This window comes from Lutra lutra, chromosome 12 (assembly GCF_902655055.1).
Source record: "Lutra lutra chromosome 12, mLutLut1.2, whole genome shotgun sequence".
NCBI lineage: Eukaryota > Metazoa > Chordata > Mammalia > Carnivora > Mustelidae > Lutra > Lutra lutra.
In genome coordinates, this window is record NC_062289.1 from 27,102,828 (window position 1) to 27,121,520 (window position 18,693).

Consider the following 18,693-nt stretch of genomic DNA (forward strand, 5'->3'; position numbering starts at 1 on the left):
TTCAAATTCCGCAAACTGAAATAATTTCACCTTAGGAACTTTAATTTTCTGCATCACCCTTAACAGCTAGTATTCATATTTTTTTAAAAGATTTTATTTATTTATTTGACAGAGATCACAAGTAGGCAGAGAGGCAGGCAGAGAGAGAGGGGGAAGCAGGCTCCCTGCTGAGCAGAGAGCCCGATGTGGGGCTCGATCCCAGGACCCTGAGATCATGACCTGAGCCGAAGGCAGAGGCTTAATGCACTGAGCCACCCAGGTGCCCCTAGTATTCATATTTTTTATAAAATTTTCAAAAATTAACATTTTAACGAATGTGCATACCCATCAGAAATCTTAAGGTATCAGAACATACTGATTCCTTCACACAGTTATGTTCTCTTCATGTATATTAATAGTCTGTGTAGATCTGTTAGAAACTGAATTTCTCCATCTTCCTTTGATTTGGATGGCTGGGCTGGTTCCATCTGAAAACACGTTCTTCCTATCCTTGGAAGTGGTTTGGTTCCCCCATGCTTAGTAAGTTCAGTAAAGCCTTAAAAGCCATCAGAACTCCAAGAATGGGAGCCAGCATGGATAGAAACCACGGAATCCGCTGTTGTTGGGTATTGAGACAGAAAAACAAATGCCAAAAGGAAGTAAGGAAAAGTATAGTCAGGATCAGTGTTCACATAAAAATTCCACAGTGCCTAGAGCTCAGTGTAGTACAGTCAATAGTTATGTTGGTAATAATACCTAGTCATACTATTGATATATTACTAGTCCCTTCCTCGCAATAATTAATTTGATAGAGATTCCCGGAGAAACTTGCTCCACATTGATTTTCCATATTACAATTTTATTCTCACATTATTCAGAAGAATGTGTAGGTAGTAGGTTAAATTATATGATTATTCTCTATTGAATGGGAGTAGGTGGGACATGGAAAGGATGACAGATATTATTGAAACGAACAAATGTTCATTTTGTTAAATTCATCTTGGAATCTTGGGTCACAAGAATTTCATCCTTATGGTTCTTCTGCTGAGCATATGGAGATGATGTTTTAAACACCAAAAATGTTCAGGACTTTGGGTTGTTGTGGGACTTCAGCTCACCTCTCTGGCAGGGACTATTAGCTCATGGTCTTTGTATTGAAATGCATATTTGAGAAATATCCCAGAGTGGGCACCCGCTTGACCTAGGTTTTGGTATTAATATATTTACTTGTGGTCAGACTCCAAGAAATTATTCATTTAACAAAGCGTCAAAAATCCAGAAGAGCCAATGAAATTATGAAGGCCTGTGATTAGCTGCTTTGGAGCGGTAGGAGTAGAATGTTTTATCCAGAACACCGTGACTGTGAATGGAAGCGTATTTCTTCCCATGTGACAACTGTTAACTTCCACATCTACGTGATCACATTCATTTATTTATTTACTCAATGACTCCAAAAATACTTCCAAATGCCTACGCTGTGCGAGATACTTTGCTAGGCACTGGGGATTCAGAGGTAGAATCTATACTATTCTGTGCCCTCTGGTTGCTTCCAATCAAGAGAGGAAGAAAGATAAGCTGTAATGTTGTATGAGCCTATAATAATGGTCTGCAAAACATATGGTCAGATAAGGTTTATGGAACCGTGTGTTCCTTTAGTCAGTGTTTAATCCAATCATTATTATTGGAAAATACCTGTATTTTATGTCAGCACATATGCAGTATAACATAGAAGAATAAAATGTCTTTTCAAACTACCTAATAAGTCAGGATGCAGTTTTTGATTTTGATATGAATTTTTTACTCCCGTGACCATGATAAATGCAGTTTATCAAGAAATTTCTATGTCCTTTCTCAAAACACATAAGGATATAGACATATCTTTAAAATATAGATACTTCAATTGTTTCCCAATACAAATTCAGTTTAGCAACAATACTTATTTCCAGTTTATTTTCTTTTTTAGCTCATCATTTTAATTAAATTTAGTTTTCCTTCAACCTTTCAGCCTCATTAGTAACTATTACTTTTCAGGAATCTAAAGGATGGTATCTTTTTTTTTTTAAGATTTTATTTATTTATTTGACAGACAGAGATCACAAGTAGGCAGAGAGGCAAGCAGAGAGAGAGGGGGGAAACAGGCTCTCCGCTGAGCAGAAAGCCCAATGTGGGGCTTGATCCTGGCCCTGACCTGAGCTGAAGGTAGAGGTTTTAACCCACTGAGTCACCCAAGTGCCCCTAAAGGATGGTATCCTTAAATGATTTTTTAAGAACCTCCCTGTTAATGATCATTACCCTTACACACAGTGGATATTCTATTTCTATATAATTAGAAGGACCAAACATGAAGTTTTTAAGCAGCCAAAATTCCTCAGTAGACTATAGAACTTTTATCCATAGGTCCTTTAAAATTAGACCCATGGCTTAAAACCAAGTAATATAGATTAGGGGGGTGGGTAGTTTGGTCAAAATATTACCTACTGAAAAATATAAATGACAGCATTTTGCTTGCAATCCCAGAGTAAGGTTTTGCATATCCGTTTTGAATAACTTTAGTGAAGTTAAGTGATTTGAAATTGAATGCAGTGAGGTAAGCTGGTGAGACAGCTCAAAGCTATGGCAGGTCAAGGAAATCATGGAAGTGGAGTCATCCCCCGATTTCAATATATTTCATTGTAGAAACGCCAGCGCCATTGGACTCTGAGCATGGCTGCATCTTGTTATATGTATAGAAGTTAAAATCAATTTGATTTTCGCTGGTATGATTCTCTAGTGTACTTAATATGCTATGGACGGATTTCTGAGGATAGTAAGAAGCAGTTACACTTCTCATGAATATATAGCGAATGAGGCACTCTGATTTATTATTCCATTCAATCTTAGAACATGCTTATGCTTTTTTAAAAAAAAAAGGAAAAGAAGAAGAAAAATTCTAAGGAATACAACTGATAGATCTCAGTTTTAATTCTCTCACTACGTGACTTTAGGTAAATACCTTAATGGCTTTGTGCCTCCGTTTATCCACCTGTAAAATTCGATGAAACCTCCCACCTCTAAATTACTACAGACATTTTTATGAACAATGAATTTTGAGGTTTTTCAATGTACGTATTCAAATTTAAGTTATCCCCATGTTTCAGATATCAGTTTCCTTATATTTATAAAAAAAAAACTCCCTTCTTCCTCATGATTTTTTAAAAATTTATGTGACATTTAAGGAGATAGAGAACAGTGAAAAATTCTCCAGACCTCCCCAAAAAAAATGTATTAAAGGCACAAGTTTTGAAATTCCAGAGAGTTCTAAGTAAATCCAAGATGCACTAATTCAAGAAGAGATGTGTATACAAACTTGCAATAAATTTTTATTGTGAATTTTAAAGTTGTAACTCTTAGTTTGCTATAATTTCCCTGGCATTAACCTTGTTCTTACTCCTGTTTTTCGAAAATGGAGTTAATATTTAGTTCATTCTGTAGCATACCCTCTCCAGTAGTATTGATTTTCTTTTCTCTTCTGTTCTCTGACCTCAGTGAAGTGGCAAACGTCACAGGGGAAGAATTTAATGTAGAATTATTTTTAAGATTTTATTTATTTATTTGTCAGAGAGAGCACAAGCAGGCAAAGAGGCAGGCAGAGGCAGAGGGAGAAGCAGACTCCCCGTTGAGCAAGGAGCCCAACATGGGACTCCATCCCAGGACCCTGGGGTCATGACCTGAACCGAAGGCAGCGGCTTAACAGAGAGCCACCCAGGGATCCCTAATGTAGAATTTAACACCAAGAAATTAGCAAAAGTCTGTGTTCTACTGATAGAGGAGAAAATTATTTAACCTCGTTTTCTGTGTCATTGATTTTTTTAATGCCCTAATGCAAGTTTTCTTAAAAACTTCTCAAAACTGTATGTTGTGCAGCATTTTGGTGATTGTTAAATGCACCAGTTAGGCTAACTGCAGATGAACTTTGACCCCATCTGCATTGTACCTCTAAGATCGAATTGTTGGAGAAAGAGAAAATAAAAAGCCCAGGAAATTGAAATTAAACCCATTTCTAAAATTAAGTTTAATGATTAGAATGTAGTGTTTATTTGGGAGTTAAACCTGTATAAAGGCAGTTCCCTTGCATAGGCCAGGCCCTGGGCTGAGGGCCTCGGGAAGCGGAGAGCAGAGCCTCCCAACCAGCCTCAAGGGTGTGACTTTGCCGGTGCAAACCATAGTCTCTACAATCACAGCTGGTCTTCCAGGCTCTGCTCGCTGGCCAGAGTACCTAGGGTAGCACAGGACACCCCACACACAAACCCCCTACCCGCCCCCAGCCAGCTCCGGAAACGTCTGAATGTTTGACGGAAATCCCCAATCTTCATCCAAATGTTAGGGGGTACATGTGTCTTAGGTAGAGGCACAGCCCCAAACCAAAATAGTTTCCTTGACTCAATTTATTCTTCAGTGTACAATTGAATACACCCTTCTTTCCACTGGGAGCATTTTCTCCAAATGTTTTCCACCAAGTGTTTTCAACAACGGTCCAGTCCGGTCCAGGTCCCTAAGGAACATAGAAGCCCTTTTAGTGCTAAGCAGCTTGCTAGCCCCTGGGGCTGTGGCCTGGGGCACTGCCCCTGAATGCTAGTTTCAGGCTCCAGGGAATAGAACCCCAGGGGAGGAAGGAAAGGAGAGAGAAGGTATTTCCATAGAAGGGATGGGTGGATGTCAATGTTTTAACCCTTCATCCAGACGTCAGGCATTACATATTGTCCCTGCATAAATAGCAAACCCTATACACATGCAGGGTGCAGTATTGGAATGATCTTGTTTAGTGAATTCAAGTTTAGCCTGAGAAGAGCAACTTATCAATTGATTCAGCTTTTTGCCCTGTCCCATGACCACCAACTGAACAGGTCATCTGACCTACTCGTTTGGCTCTTAAAATTAAATAAGCTCTGAAAACATAAGATATTTTTGTCCTTGGAGGTCACAGCAGACATAAACATTAATATTTTCATGTCTTGGTTAAAATTCAGTGCTATGATTTTAGCTCCGAAAGGAATTTTCAAAATGTCAGAAAGGAACAAAAAGACAAACATCACAAACTTTCCCAGTGAACTGAAAATATCGAGTATGCCTTCAACTATCCGAATGGATCAGAATGTGCTTTGTCATTCATAGGGATGAGTTCTCGTGCTTAAAAACCCCTTATGACAATTGAGGATTGAAAGTAGCATTGCTTTGTATTTCTTCAGCAAACCAGATTGAATTAAATTAAGAGCAAACAGTATTTGTGCCCCTCCCTAAGGTAAAGGTGATAGGGTTACCTACTGGGCAAGGTCCTTCTGCCCTCAGAAAGCAGATTTTCTAGCCCGGGAAGACTAGGCTTGCCAAGTTGAAACCCCACAACATCAGGTGGTTGAATGAAGATGATAAGCATTTGGAATGTCAGCAGGGAGAGGAATGGATCAACAACACTTGCAGAAGTTGGGAAAGGCTTTACGGAAGTACAGGGACCTGGGTGGCATTCTCATTATGGGCGGGGCACCTTGGGAAGGACAAAAACATAAGTTTTTGTCAGAGCCAGTGGATATGAGGAATGAAGGCCCAACTAGAGGAAAGGGTTTGTGCTTGCTGATAGAGAAAGACGACTTGATTCAGCTTAATGGAACAAGGTTGTTGGAGAACCTGAATGCTCCCAGGGAGGAATTTCCAGTGGATTATGCGATGTAGACCCTGGGAAGCCATTGCATGGTTCTTGAGCAGAGGTGTGCCATAATATTTAAGAGAAAGTAATTACCCTTGTGCCTTGAAAGGTGGTGCTAAAGAAACTGTTGCCTGTTTTAGGTTGTTCCTATCCCCACCCCACCTTGGGTATTCCATTTTCGTCCTCATTGGCTTTTAACTGTTCATGTCTGCTTTAGTGTGGCATATTCTCACATCCACCCTTCTTGCACTTCTAGTTTTTTTTTTTTTTAAGATTTTATTTATTTATTTGCGAGAGAGAGAGAGATCACAAGTAGGCAGAGAGTCAGGCAGTGAGAGAGGGGGAAGCAGGCTCCCTGCCGAGCAGAAAGCCTGATGCGGGGCTCAATCCCAGGACCCTGAGATCATGACCTGAGCTGAAGGCAGAGGTTTAACCCACTGAGTCACCCAGGCGCCCCGCACTTCTAGTTTCTGATGGCTTTGTGAGGGCAGAACCAAGGTGGGGTGGAAATTTCACCTGGAATGTGGGACCACCTGGTGCTGAGGATCCTGGAGAGACCACAGGAGCAGGAACCCTGTGGTCTCAGGCTCTGTGGCCTCCAGAGCACTCGGTAGGGGTGTGGTTTTCCCCAATGCAACACTGTGCTGCTCATGTGTTCAGGGCAGGTAGGATTCATGAGCAGTGGTGAAGGTCACGGCCAACTGGCTCCATGAACGTGTGCTTTTAGAGTCCTGGTGTAGACATGTCCCCGAGCAGTAGCTTCCAGTCACGTCAGTCCAATGGATCCATTTTATGTCCTTATTATCCATTACTCCCCAACTTTAAGCCACCCTACTCTTTTCTTTGACAGTCTGACTTAAGATATATTTAATCCTGGCCTCTAAGAAAGATGTTCCTTCCATATTATAATTTTCCCTCTTATAACTCTACACAATTAAGATATCTCCCTGCCTTTTTGTAACTTTTTTCCCCATAAAGAGAAATAGAGTGAGAAAGAAAGTAAGTTTTTTAATTTCTCGATTGTCTCCAAACACATTCATTAATTTTGGAAAAGTAAAATGCATTTAACCTAATGGAATATTTATAAAAATTGGAAGCTCATTGTCAAGTAAATCTCATTTATTTAATCTAGTATTAGGCTGCCTTTTTTTTTTTTTTTAAACCAGATGGAAAACATTAGCAGTAATAGTGAACAAACATATCCAGGCTCCCAGAGGTCATTTTTAACCACCATTAACAATCTGGTTTCACAGATTAGTAATATACAAAAGGCAACGGTCCAGTAAAAGATACAGAAAAGCATCTGTGCTCCTTATTTACCTAACATTTAACCATTTTAAAAAACCCTTTATAAGTGAGACATTTGAATCTTCCAAGCTCCAAATTGGCAGGTTTTACTGAGAAGTTGCCACAAAGTATCTATTTGAGATAAGACACTGATGTAAATTATTAATAAAAGCTCCACAAAGCCGATGAAGAGAAAAACTTAATATTATCTGTAGATTTGCTTGTGGTTCTAAGTAGTTCCCATGCACTAGCCATGTGTTTAATGGTTTCACACCAATGTCAACCTCCTCACTGTGAAGCAGAAAAGAAACACATGTTTATGTATCATAGTTCAAATTTTAAATTTAATTATCCAACTGAAATGTAACACAAGTTAAACAGTGCACAAAATACACTAATGAATCAAGAAGGTCTATAATGTGATTAGGACATGACTTCCAGAGTTGCCTATTCAGAAACGGACGGTCTTATTTAAATCTCCTTTCAAGTGGCTGGGACGGTGGAAGGAAGGTAAACTTTCCCTCTGCCCGGCAGATGGTTGCAGATGTAGACACATGCTTGTTTCTTCTCTTGTTCAGACTCAACATTGTATGTGAGTTTGAAACAGCTATGCATCTAACTGATTGGCTGAACCCGGAGTAAACAGTAGTAAAACTGCCCATAATATGCATTTATTTTCATCTCAAAATGCCATTATTCTTGGTTTATGTATTCATGATTTATTATCAAACTTCATGTTACTCTTCTTTCAGATCATAGTATTTTCTAGGAATCAGAGTGAAGTGTATATTTTAAATGCTTCACAGATATTTTCATTATTCTACATGGAGACAAAAGCCAAGATTTAAATGCTCAAAACCTATAGAGAGAGATCGTGTCCAAGACGAAAGTGAGAATGAGGTTGTACAGATATGATCTAGATAGTCGAGAAAAGGCCTGTCATTAAGGAACTGAGGGATACCTAAGATATGATTGTCATAATGATGGGAAGAAAGGGGGAGCATCTTTTTATCACTATGCACATATGCAGGAATATTTGCATATATGTATGTTCACATATATGTATATACATATACACACATATATGTATCCACTCATTCCTGCAAATGCTTACTCCCAGAGGTTGTCAGGTAGAATGCAGAATCCCCATTTATAATATCACATTAAAAATTTTCTTGACTGTCCTTGATTGTGTAGGCCACTGCTTTGTGCAGAAATTCCGTTTTCCTCTTTGCAGGAATTTTTACCTTGATAGTGAAGTCTCCCAGTATTCCTACCAGTGCCTAGGGCCATTGTATTCTCTTTCTTGCTGAGGAAGGGAAATGAATGAATGGTGAGGAGAGAATTGAAATGATGCATTCTGGCCTGTACTATAGTTTAGAATATATGACTTCCTGGGGTTCCTTTCGGTGACAACTGAAAACACTTTATTGAATACCTATGATGTGTTCAGCATTCTGCTAAGCACTGGCCATGCAGGAAACACAGAGTCCCTGTCCTCAAGTAGCACACACCCTGGGGGGCATGGAAAGTGAATAAGCAGACAGCACCACGGGTACAAAGGAAGGAGCTAACCCAGGGGGTCCAGGAAGGGGGAATCCATGAAACCCGAGAGCACCTTGGTCTGTCCTCTTGCCCATGAAAATGGCAAACTTAATGATATACGTGGATATTTGCAGATAGCGGGTTGAAGTTGGAAAAACAAATTCTGATCAGATTCCTTTAGTTTATTTATGTCTTCTAGGGTACATTGACTCAGTGTATGATGGTACATAAAGCCTTTTTCTTAGCTTGCGGTCATTCTAGTTAGCACATGAACAAAATAGGGAAGAACAGCACCGGGCCTTTATCCACAATCTAGTTTTCACTGGTTGAAGACCAAGTCCTTCCGAAACGATCATCAAGGATGTGACTATTACAAAATAGCAACTTATTTCAAATACATCTCTGCTTTAGGCTGATTTAAAAAAAAAAAAAAACTATCAATTTTTAGGAAAACTCCAGGCTTATACATTCTCTCCTAAGGAGAACAAAAGCCTTCTCCTGTTTCTTTCTCACTGCCCCCAAGTTATGATGACCCAGGAAGGCAGGAGATTTCTGCTTCCACAGCCTTGACGGTCTGCAGTTGCTGCTAGGGGCCCTCGCGTCTGGAAGGAGAGGAACCCTGATCGGAATTCTTCTGGACACAGATCCGTTAACAGTTCAACCTCCTCTTTTGCCCATGGAGCAAGCACCTGCGTTGTAGAGGGTGGAGAGCAGTGGGGGAGGGGGCTGCCTCTTCAGGCTAGGCAGACTGCGTTCCCTTTTCCCGCAGCTCTCACCGTACTTCAGGGAAATCATACACGAGTAAATGAAGACAGCGTTGGGTTCTGAGAACTCCCACTTTCAAGTTCTATTAACCGAGCTCCTTCGTAGATATTAAAAGAAAACGAAAAGAGGGGCACCTGTGTGGCTCAATCAGTTGAGTGTGACTCCTGGTTTTGGCTCAGGTCGGAAATCTTGGGGTTGTGAGATCGAGCCTGGCGTGCAGCTCAGCGCTCAGCGTAGAATCTGCTTGGGTTTCTCTCCCTCCCCCTCGTGCTCTCCCTAAAATAAATAAATAAAATATTTTTTTAAAAAAATAAAATAAAAAAATAACTTTCAGAAAATAGACTACACAAAACCAATATTTTTTCTTCTTTTTTTAAAAGGTGAACACACGCAAGAGACTAATTCACCGCATTCACTCAAGAAGGATGTTGAAAATATGGGGAAAGGTAAGGAAGAGTTTTAATTCTGTAGAACTTCTCTTAGCTTCAAAAGACCACGGAGATAATAGGAGGATATTTTCGTTCTACACCATACTTTAAGCTTGACAAGCAACATATGAATAATATATGGACCATTGGGTGGATATAATTGAGATTAATGCATACATATCAATCAATACATGACACTGTAATATAATACTTTAAAATAATATATTACATTGATTTATATTCATGGATTTCTGCACAAAATCTATCCTATGTCTATGCAACACTTTTTAAACTGGTAAAATATTTCGTCTTATAATAATAAATTGCCATATATAACAGTCCTCTGGAGAGTTATTTGTAAAGATTAGTAAAATGACTCTTCTGTTTTTCTTTATTAGAAGAACTTCAGAAGGTTTTATTTGAACAAATAGATTTACGGAGACGACTAGAACAAGAATTCCAAGTGTTAAAAGGAAATACGACTTTCCCAGTATTCAGTAAGAAATCACTTTTATTTTTATTGCATTATGATACGTGATGACTTTTCTATTATTAGGCTTAAAAATTGTCACTTAAGTATGAAGTGCTTGTGTAAAATGCCATGGGGCCTTCCTGTGGTCTAAATGTTCGGAAATTTTAGTCTGTTATATATGCTTTGATTCAGCTCACCAAAAAAATTTCTTATGAGAACATTTTGGTATTTATTGTATCAATATGTGTGTATCTGTGTGTATGTATTATGTGTATTTAAAATATGTAGGCAAATTTATCATTAAATATGTAGACGTATTTAAACACTGATATTTTTAGATTATATATCTATATATAGATAGAATTTTGTGTTTATATATAAACAAAAGAATTACTCAGGTATTTTTATTCTCCAAGGTAGAAAAAACAAAGGAACAATTAATTTTTATTCTTGGATATAGCTGGAGAGATTCCTGGTGCTTGAAATGTGTATAAATATGAAGATTTAAAATTTAACAATTCAGTACACATGTATTTCTTTTATTGACTGAGATTAGTATAATTTGGCAGTTTTGGATTCTCCATATTTAATGTTAAAATTCCATTCCAAATTTGGTGGCAGATACGGTAGCATAAAAATAGTTGGTTCTATTCCCAGAGTCCTAGAATTTAGTGCTAGGTGTCCACATTTCTAAAATTCACCAGCCTTGGGCTGGGTCACATTTGAACAAATACGTCACTGTGGTGTATTTTGAAACTTTTTGGAGTGTCCTTTGGTCCTGTTCTTTTTCTTCGCTCCAGAGAAAGGATAGTGGGAAAGAAATCAGTGTGTAAACCTATGCTTTGAATTCTATAAATTTAATATTAGTTTTTTCTGGGACCCATTTTAAAAATGTCAGCATGCCCCTTGTTATGAATCTGGGAACCTCAAAACTCACATTGGCAATTCCTGTGTGAGGGCCACAGACCAGCATCTTGGAGATTTTTCAGTGCTTGTGACAATTTTAATAATAGAAGCATGGAGGTTTGCGTTCACCAGGGCTTCTCCAATGTGATTGTCAGCACAACTAAAAGAGGTGCCTTCTCGGGTGGAGGCTTTGAAGAGGACTGGGTTCCTGGCACATCTCAAACTGAGTTCCACTGAACACTTAGCAGGGATAGAAACAAGAGGATGCATTGATGGAAGAGTGCTCTGACCACAAAGAACAGTGGGGTCTGCCAAGTTTGTGATCTCTCACCCACAGGGGAGGCTCCGCGTTCACAGAGCTTCAGGCTTTGGAATTTCGAGACTGCCTACTGAGGCCTCATCCTGGAAGTGTGGAGAATGACCTGTAGCTTGTAATAGTGTGTTAGGATTATCATGACATTGTGGCTTCTAGAAAAAGAGAAAGAAACGTTTAGAAAATATCTCTGAAATCTTAAAAACCAAGGGCTTTCAAAGGATCCACGATGCTCTCATTTCTAAAACAGTATTTTAACACCCAGTTCCTTGCAGCAATGAGCAGACATTGAATTATTTGTTTCCTATAAGCTGATGTTTACCTCATTGTTGAGTTTGCAAGTCCTTGTGTTTAAGTCCGGCAGAGTGGGCCAAAGTTCCAATGAACCACTAAAATACCCACCTAACTTCCCGTAAAGTCAGCGTATCCGTAATTTATCCCCTTGATAAAAGCTAATTAATCATTTCAAGGAATTAAGTAATTTATAAGGATTGGTACGTTTTCCTTCTTAATTGCCCTGCCATACAGTAGGTACAGGTTTCTGTTAAAAAGAAGTTAAAATATCATGGTACAACCGACCCATTTTGATTCAGACCTTTCATTCATCCTTTTGCATTAAAGCTAATCCTCTGTGATTGCCACATACATGAAACACTTCAATTAAAGAACAACAAAAAATTTTTCCTATTTTTATCTGCAGCATACTCCACTGACGAAGGAAGTGGCATGTGTGTGCCCAAGTTTGAATAATGCGTGGTTAAGACATACCACAAAGAGGCAGTTAATTTCACACCAATGAAAATAGCAAATGTGCATTACATGCTTGTTAACTAAACGTGAGAGGCCATGAGGCGGGCAGACGGATTGAGATCTGCTCAGATGGAGAGGGGAAAACGGAACTTTGTGAAGCCACATCAGAGGGAAGCGTAGAGGAATCCCGGCCAGTTTCTCACAGCCTTGTACTAGGAAGGGAACTCTTGGTCATGACACGTAGAGCGTGGTTTACTTAGAACACTGTGGACCTCAGCTAAGTTATCACATGTGAGGATTAGGACCCCAGACCTGAGTTCACTCTGGGGCTCTGCCACTTCCTGGTTGTGGGACCTTGGAAATGGTCAAATGGGCCAGATAATTCCTGTCTTGTTAGAGGGTGCAAGGGGTAAATGAGAGGAAGCGTGCATAGCCCAGCCATGCTCAATACTGTCAGCTGTGAGGATGGTGGTGGTAAGCATGTAGGAGGAGGGAGAGGAGATTACTAGCACTGAGCTCTAAAAAAGCATTTCTAAAAATAGGTTCGAATTTCTGAGTTTTTCTTAGCCTTCTTGTTGTGGTTCTTAGGGCTAGTAAGGACCACAAGAATGAATTCTAGGCCTGGAGACAGTAAAGGTAAACATCACAAGGATGGAGGAAGAGAAAGAAGGGGAAGAGATTTGGGGGGAGGAGGAAGGAGGGAGGAGGAGGAGGGAGGAGGAGGAGGAGAAAGCAAGTCTCCATACTTGGGGCAGAAGTTTGGAGGGGAAAGAAGAAGCAAGTGTCTCCCCTTGCCATAAATCTGGAAGTCATTCTTGCCACCAAGTCATTGTGTCCCGCTTCCCTAACAACTATGTCACTTCTTCCTCCCTTCTCTTCCAGAGCCCTATACCTTCCTTTCTTATGGCACCCATCCCTTGGCTGTAGTTTTCATCCATTTTACTCTCTTGCCACTAGCCACCGGTACCAACTCAGCCCTGAACTAGGGACCTGCCAGAGTTGCTGGAGGAGGCAACCAGTGGAGAAGGACCTCTTTACTGCAATAGGGTATACTGGGTCCTCTCCTATCTTCCCTAATCCAGCCCTTTCTGCCCACTGCCATTGGTCCAGTCTTGCCAGAGCTCTACTTCTGGTTCCAAACCTTCTACCCAAGAAGCTATAGTGATCCCCTACTGTTGTTGTATCTAATTTAACTCCTGACTGATTCTCAAAACTCTCTAATTGGCCTGCCATGCCTCTCCGATCTTACCTCCTTACTGAGCTCCAGTTACCCTACAGATCGCTCTCTCCCTTTGCTTTTCACCTCTGCAGACTGTTTCTCTAGTCTGGAATGCCTCCCCTCATCTAAGCGTTCCTAATCATCTGGGACACAGTTCAAGCCACCACCTCCAGGAAGCCCCCTTGCTTTTACAGTAGGCACTCCTTCCTGATGTCCTGCTGTGTTCATTTCTAGCTCCACAGGTGTGGGTTTGGGCTGATTCCTCTCTGATTGTTTTGCACCTGCTCTCTCCTCTATCCCATGGCATTGTCCGTAGGTTCAGGAAAGGGTGTTCTGTTGCTGCCTGCATGGCGCCTCTGTATTGTGAGCATGAGACATGCTCTCAGTACGTTACTGGTATCCATTCTGGTGTTCTGTTTGAAGAGATTAAAACCAACAATGAAGAATGAGATTGGGAAACTGAAAACTGTTGTATAAAGGAGATTAGTGAGGACTCCTAAATTGAGTCCTTGGATTTGCATGTGACAAATTCCTGGCGCTTGAGAGAACTGATGGAAAGGCCAGTCGGTTATGACAGGGAAAGCCCAGTGACTGGGGCTTCGAGGAATATTTCCATAGTAGATTTGACTACGCCATCATTTTAGATTCTTTTTTTTTTTTTTAAGATTTTATTTATTTATTTATTTGACAGAGAGAGATCACAAGTAGACGGAGAGGCAGGCAGAGAGAGAGAGAGAGGGAAGCAGGCTTCTTGCTGAGCAGAGAGCCCGATGTGGGACTCGATCCCAGGACCCTGAGATCATGACCTGAGCCGAAGGCAGCGGCTTAACCCACTGAGCCACCCAGGCGCCCTCATTTTAGATTCTTATAAAGAGCTACTCTTTCATATTATTGTTAAGGTTACTTTTATGAAAAACAAACTATATTCATCTACTTGAATATGGTTGTCCCATCTTTCACCTCTGGCTGTTACTGCAATCGTTCTACGTTGAGTCATTTCCTCTCTCTCTCTTTCTTTCTTTCTTTCTTTTCTTTTTTTTTTTTTTTTTTTGCATCATCCTCCAGAGAGGGGACAGTGGGGAATTCTAAAACACAGTATGGATGAAAAGGTCCAACACTTGTCAAAAGTAGTGATAACAAAATGAACATGATGTAAGCAAAGAAAGCCCTAAAGCCTATTCCTTGAAGAGTGGAATCTACTGGGCGGACCAGATGTACCATACGGATTTTCTTCTTTCTGGTCCTGGGAATGTAGGTTGCATAGTTTTTATTGATGTTTGTACACACTGGGTTTTAAACTCTCAGTGTTTGCAGAGCACAGTGCTTGCTACTGTATTGGCTGGCACACGGCACGTAGGTGCTTTTCTCTGCTACTTCCTTTTATACAATCGTTTTCCAGAAATAGTTGGGTTTTAAGTGAGTCTCACTAGAGAAACTGGCTTAATGATTTTTTTTTCCCTCTCCACTTAAATTGTGCCTTCATCAACCTTTAAAACATAACAGAAATTTTAGGGTTTTTTTTCCCATTTGCCAATTAATAATATTTATATCTCAACTTATACACATGCCTGTTGTAGGAAACTGTAAACATACAGAAATACAAAGAAAAGGAAAGAGAAATCACCCATAATCTTGTCACCTGGAGATAATCAATGGTAACATTTTGGAGTTTCAGCTTTTTAAATGCATATTGAATCCTTTTTTTTTTTTAAACGAAATATTATACACCCCATTTTTTACCCTCCTGTTGTTCACTTAACATGAGCCTCTTTCCATTACTACAGAGCAGTCATAAAGGTACTTTCTTTTAAAAATGTTTTTATTTGAGTATAATTGACATACAATGTTATATTAGTTTCAGGTGTACAGTGTAGCCATTCAGCATCTCTGTAAGTTGTGCTGCCCTCACCACAAGTGTAGCTAGCATCTATCACCATACAACCTAGTACAATACCACTGATGGTATTCTCTATACTGTGCCTCTTATCCCCATGACTTAATCATTCCATAGTGAGAAGCCTGTAACTCCCATTCCCCTTCCCCCATTTTGCCCACATCCTCTCATCCTCTTTTCCTCTGGCAACTGGTAGTTCATTCTCTGTATTTACAGGTCTGACTCTTCTTTTTGTTTTACTCATTTGTTTTTTAGAATCCACGTATGAGTGAAATCATATGGTATTTGTCTTTATCTGACTTATTTCACTTAGCATATAGTATCTTCTGGGTCGGTCCATGTTGTCCCAAATGGAGAAAGAAAGAAAGAAAGAAAGAGGAAGGAAGGAAGGAAGGAAGAATTTTTTTTAAAAAACCTTCATCCTTTTAATGGCTGTATAATATTCCATTGTGTTTATCTATACCACATCTTCTTTATCTGTTTATCTATTAATGGACACTTAGGTTGCTTTCATATATTGGCTATTGTACATAATGCTGCAGTAAACATAGAGGTACATATATCTTTTCAAATAAGTGTTTTTGTTTTCTTTGTGTAAATACCCAGTAGTGGAATTATTGGATCATGTGATATTTCTATTTTTAATTTTTTGAGGAACCTCCATACTGTTTCCCACACTGGCTGCACTGCTTTACATTTCTATGAACAGTACACAAAGATTCTTTTATCTCTACATCCTCACCAACATTGGTTGTTTCTTGTATTTTTCATTTTACCCATTCTGACAGGGGTAAGGTATAACCACATCTCATGGTAGTTTTGATTTGCATTTCCCTGATGATGAATGATACTTAGAATTTGTTTTCATGTCTTGGGGCGCCTGGGTGGCTCAATGGGTTAAAGCCTCTGCCTTCAGCTCAGGTCATGATCCCAGGGTCCTGGGATCGAGCCCCACATCAGGCTCTCTGCTCAGCAGGGATCCTGCTTCCTCCTCTCTCTCTGCCTGCCTCTCTGTCTACTTGTGATCTATCTGTCAAATAAATAAATAAATAAATTTTTTAAAAAAGAATTTTTTCATGTGTCTGTTGTCCATCTGGATATCTTCTTTGGGAAAAAAATGTCTATTTAGGTAAAAATTTTCTCTCATTCAGTATGTTGCCTTTTGGTTTTGTGGACAGTTTCCTTCACTGTGCAAAAGCTTTTTATTTTGATGTAGTCCCAATAGTTTATTTTTGCTTTTGTTCCCTTTGCCTGAGGAGACATATCTAGAAAAATATTTCTATGGCTGATGTCAGAGAAATTACTGCTTGTGCTCTCTTATTTAGGATTCTTTATGGTTTGGGGGTCTCACATTTAGGTCTTTAATCCATTTTGAGTTTATAAATATACTTTTATGTTAGACATTAAAGTCATCAAAGTTTTAGATGATGGACAGTACTGGAACTAAATCCTTTCGTGTATCTATAATGATTCCCCTACAATAAACTCTTGAAAGGATTGCTGTGTTTAAGAGTAGGAAATTCTTATAGCTCTTGGTATGTAATTTCTAGTTGCTTTGCAGAAAGATTGTACTGACTTACACTTCCATTCTTGGCACACCACATCTCACTTTTTCTTTTAATCTCTTCCAACTTAAGGAAAAATGGTAGCTTGTATTGTTTCCTTTCAATGTTAGGGACATTGAGCACTTTCCATGTCTACTTTCCAGCTGTAGGTTTTGTAAATGCCCATTATATTCTCTTGTCATATTTCTTTTAATATGTTCTTCTTACTGATTTCTATGGACACTTTATATACTAATATATTAAGTCTTTGTCATATCACAAATATTCTTTTGTTTGTATCAATGACCTTTAGATGTTGGCCATGATCTTTTGTGTGTTGAGGGTTCGATTTGTTTGTAGTTTATTGTCATACCAAAGTTTTAAATTTTTGTCCAATCAAATCTATCAATCTTTTCCTTTTTTGGTTTTTCTGTCTTTGACATCCTTCCCCACCCAAATTTTATAAAAATATTCACCATTTTTCCAATACTTTAATGGCTTTATTTTTTTTAATTTTACCTTAAAGAACTGTATTGAATGTACCATCATAGACAAATATGCATGAATTAAGTAAGGACTAAGTATCATCATTCCAGTCTGCACTGGAATTCCAGGGATGTGCCGCAGTCAGGTTTGGTGGGTGATGGGGTGCAGGGGTTTCCTCTACCCCCTTTGCTGCAACCACTGAGCCACTTGCTCTTTCCTATGCCTCTTGCGATGTCTTTGTTTAAAATACTGTTCTCTACATCTCTACTCAAGCATTTCTTGCCCCTTAACTCCCCCTTGACCCTTGCATTGTGCCATGTATTTACCCCTATTACAATACCTCTCATATCAAATTCAGAGGTGAGACTAGGGAATGGGTCTTTTTAAAAAATATATAAAAGGCAAAACTATGGAGACAATGAATGATCAATGGTTGCCAGGGGTGGATGAAGGAGAAGCGTGAATAGGCAAAGCACAGAGGATTTAGGGCAGTGAAAATACTCTGTATTTTCTCTGATATTATACTGGTAGATATTCTGATATTATAATGGTGAATATATGTCATTGTATATTTGTTCAAATCCATATAATGTACAATACCAGCAATGAACCCTAAGGTAAACTAAGGACTTTGATGATTATGTGTCACTGTAGGTTCATCCATTGTAACAAATGTCCTACTCTGGTGGGAATTGTTGGTAATGAGGGAGGACATGCAGGTGTGGGGGCAGGGGATATATGGGAAATCTCTGTACCTTCCCCTTAATTTTATTGTGAGCCTAAAACTGCTAAAAAAAACCCCATATATATATATATATATATATATATATATATATATATATATTTTTTAATATATATATATTTTAATATATATATATTTTAATATATATATATATTTTACATATATATATTTATATATAGTTTATATATATATATAAACTAATTAATTGACTAATTTAAAAAACAGGCTTGAGGTTGGGGAAGGAATTCAAATAGTATGGAAAGGTAGAAGTAAAAAAAATAAAATAAAAAGGATGTTTTTAATTTCTAAGTATCCAGCATCTCAGGAGTGGTAAAGGATTTATTTTCTTGAAAGCATTGGGAAGCCATCACAGATTTTTCAGCTGGAGAAGGAAAGGGATTTTCGGAGGGCGGGACCAGGGGCCAGATGGTCAGTTGGGAAGCTGTTCCGGGAAGAGATGTCCATGTTGGGGAGGTGACAGTTGCAAAAGGAGTTGAGTATGGAGGCAGACTGGGAAGGAGTCACACACCATGGGCTGTAGAGGTGAAAGGAAGAGCTGTGGAAAAATGTGATGAAGTTTCTGGTTTTTCCGAAGTGCTGCCCTGACTATCCACCATGGAGTCAATAGGAGATTGTGTGAGGTTCTCATGTAAAGCAGAAAATGCCAAAGCTAGCCAGGGTCACTC

General features: G+C 39.2%; 1 protein-coding gene across 1 annotated transcript in view; it reads left to right on the forward strand.

Annotated features, from left to right (window-relative positions):
• SKOR2 (SKI family transcriptional corepressor 2) overlaps window positions 1-18,693 on the forward strand; it is a 39,781-nt gene that overhangs the window by 6,646 nt on the left and 14,442 nt on the right. The window contains exons 4-5 of the mRNA XM_047698358.1: window positions 9,634-9,699; window positions 10,080-10,178. Coding sequence (XP_047554314.1) covers window positions 9,634-9,699; window positions 10,080-10,178 — 165 coding nt within the window. The remainder of the gene's footprint in view (window positions 1-9,633; window positions 9,700-10,079; window positions 10,179-18,693) is intronic.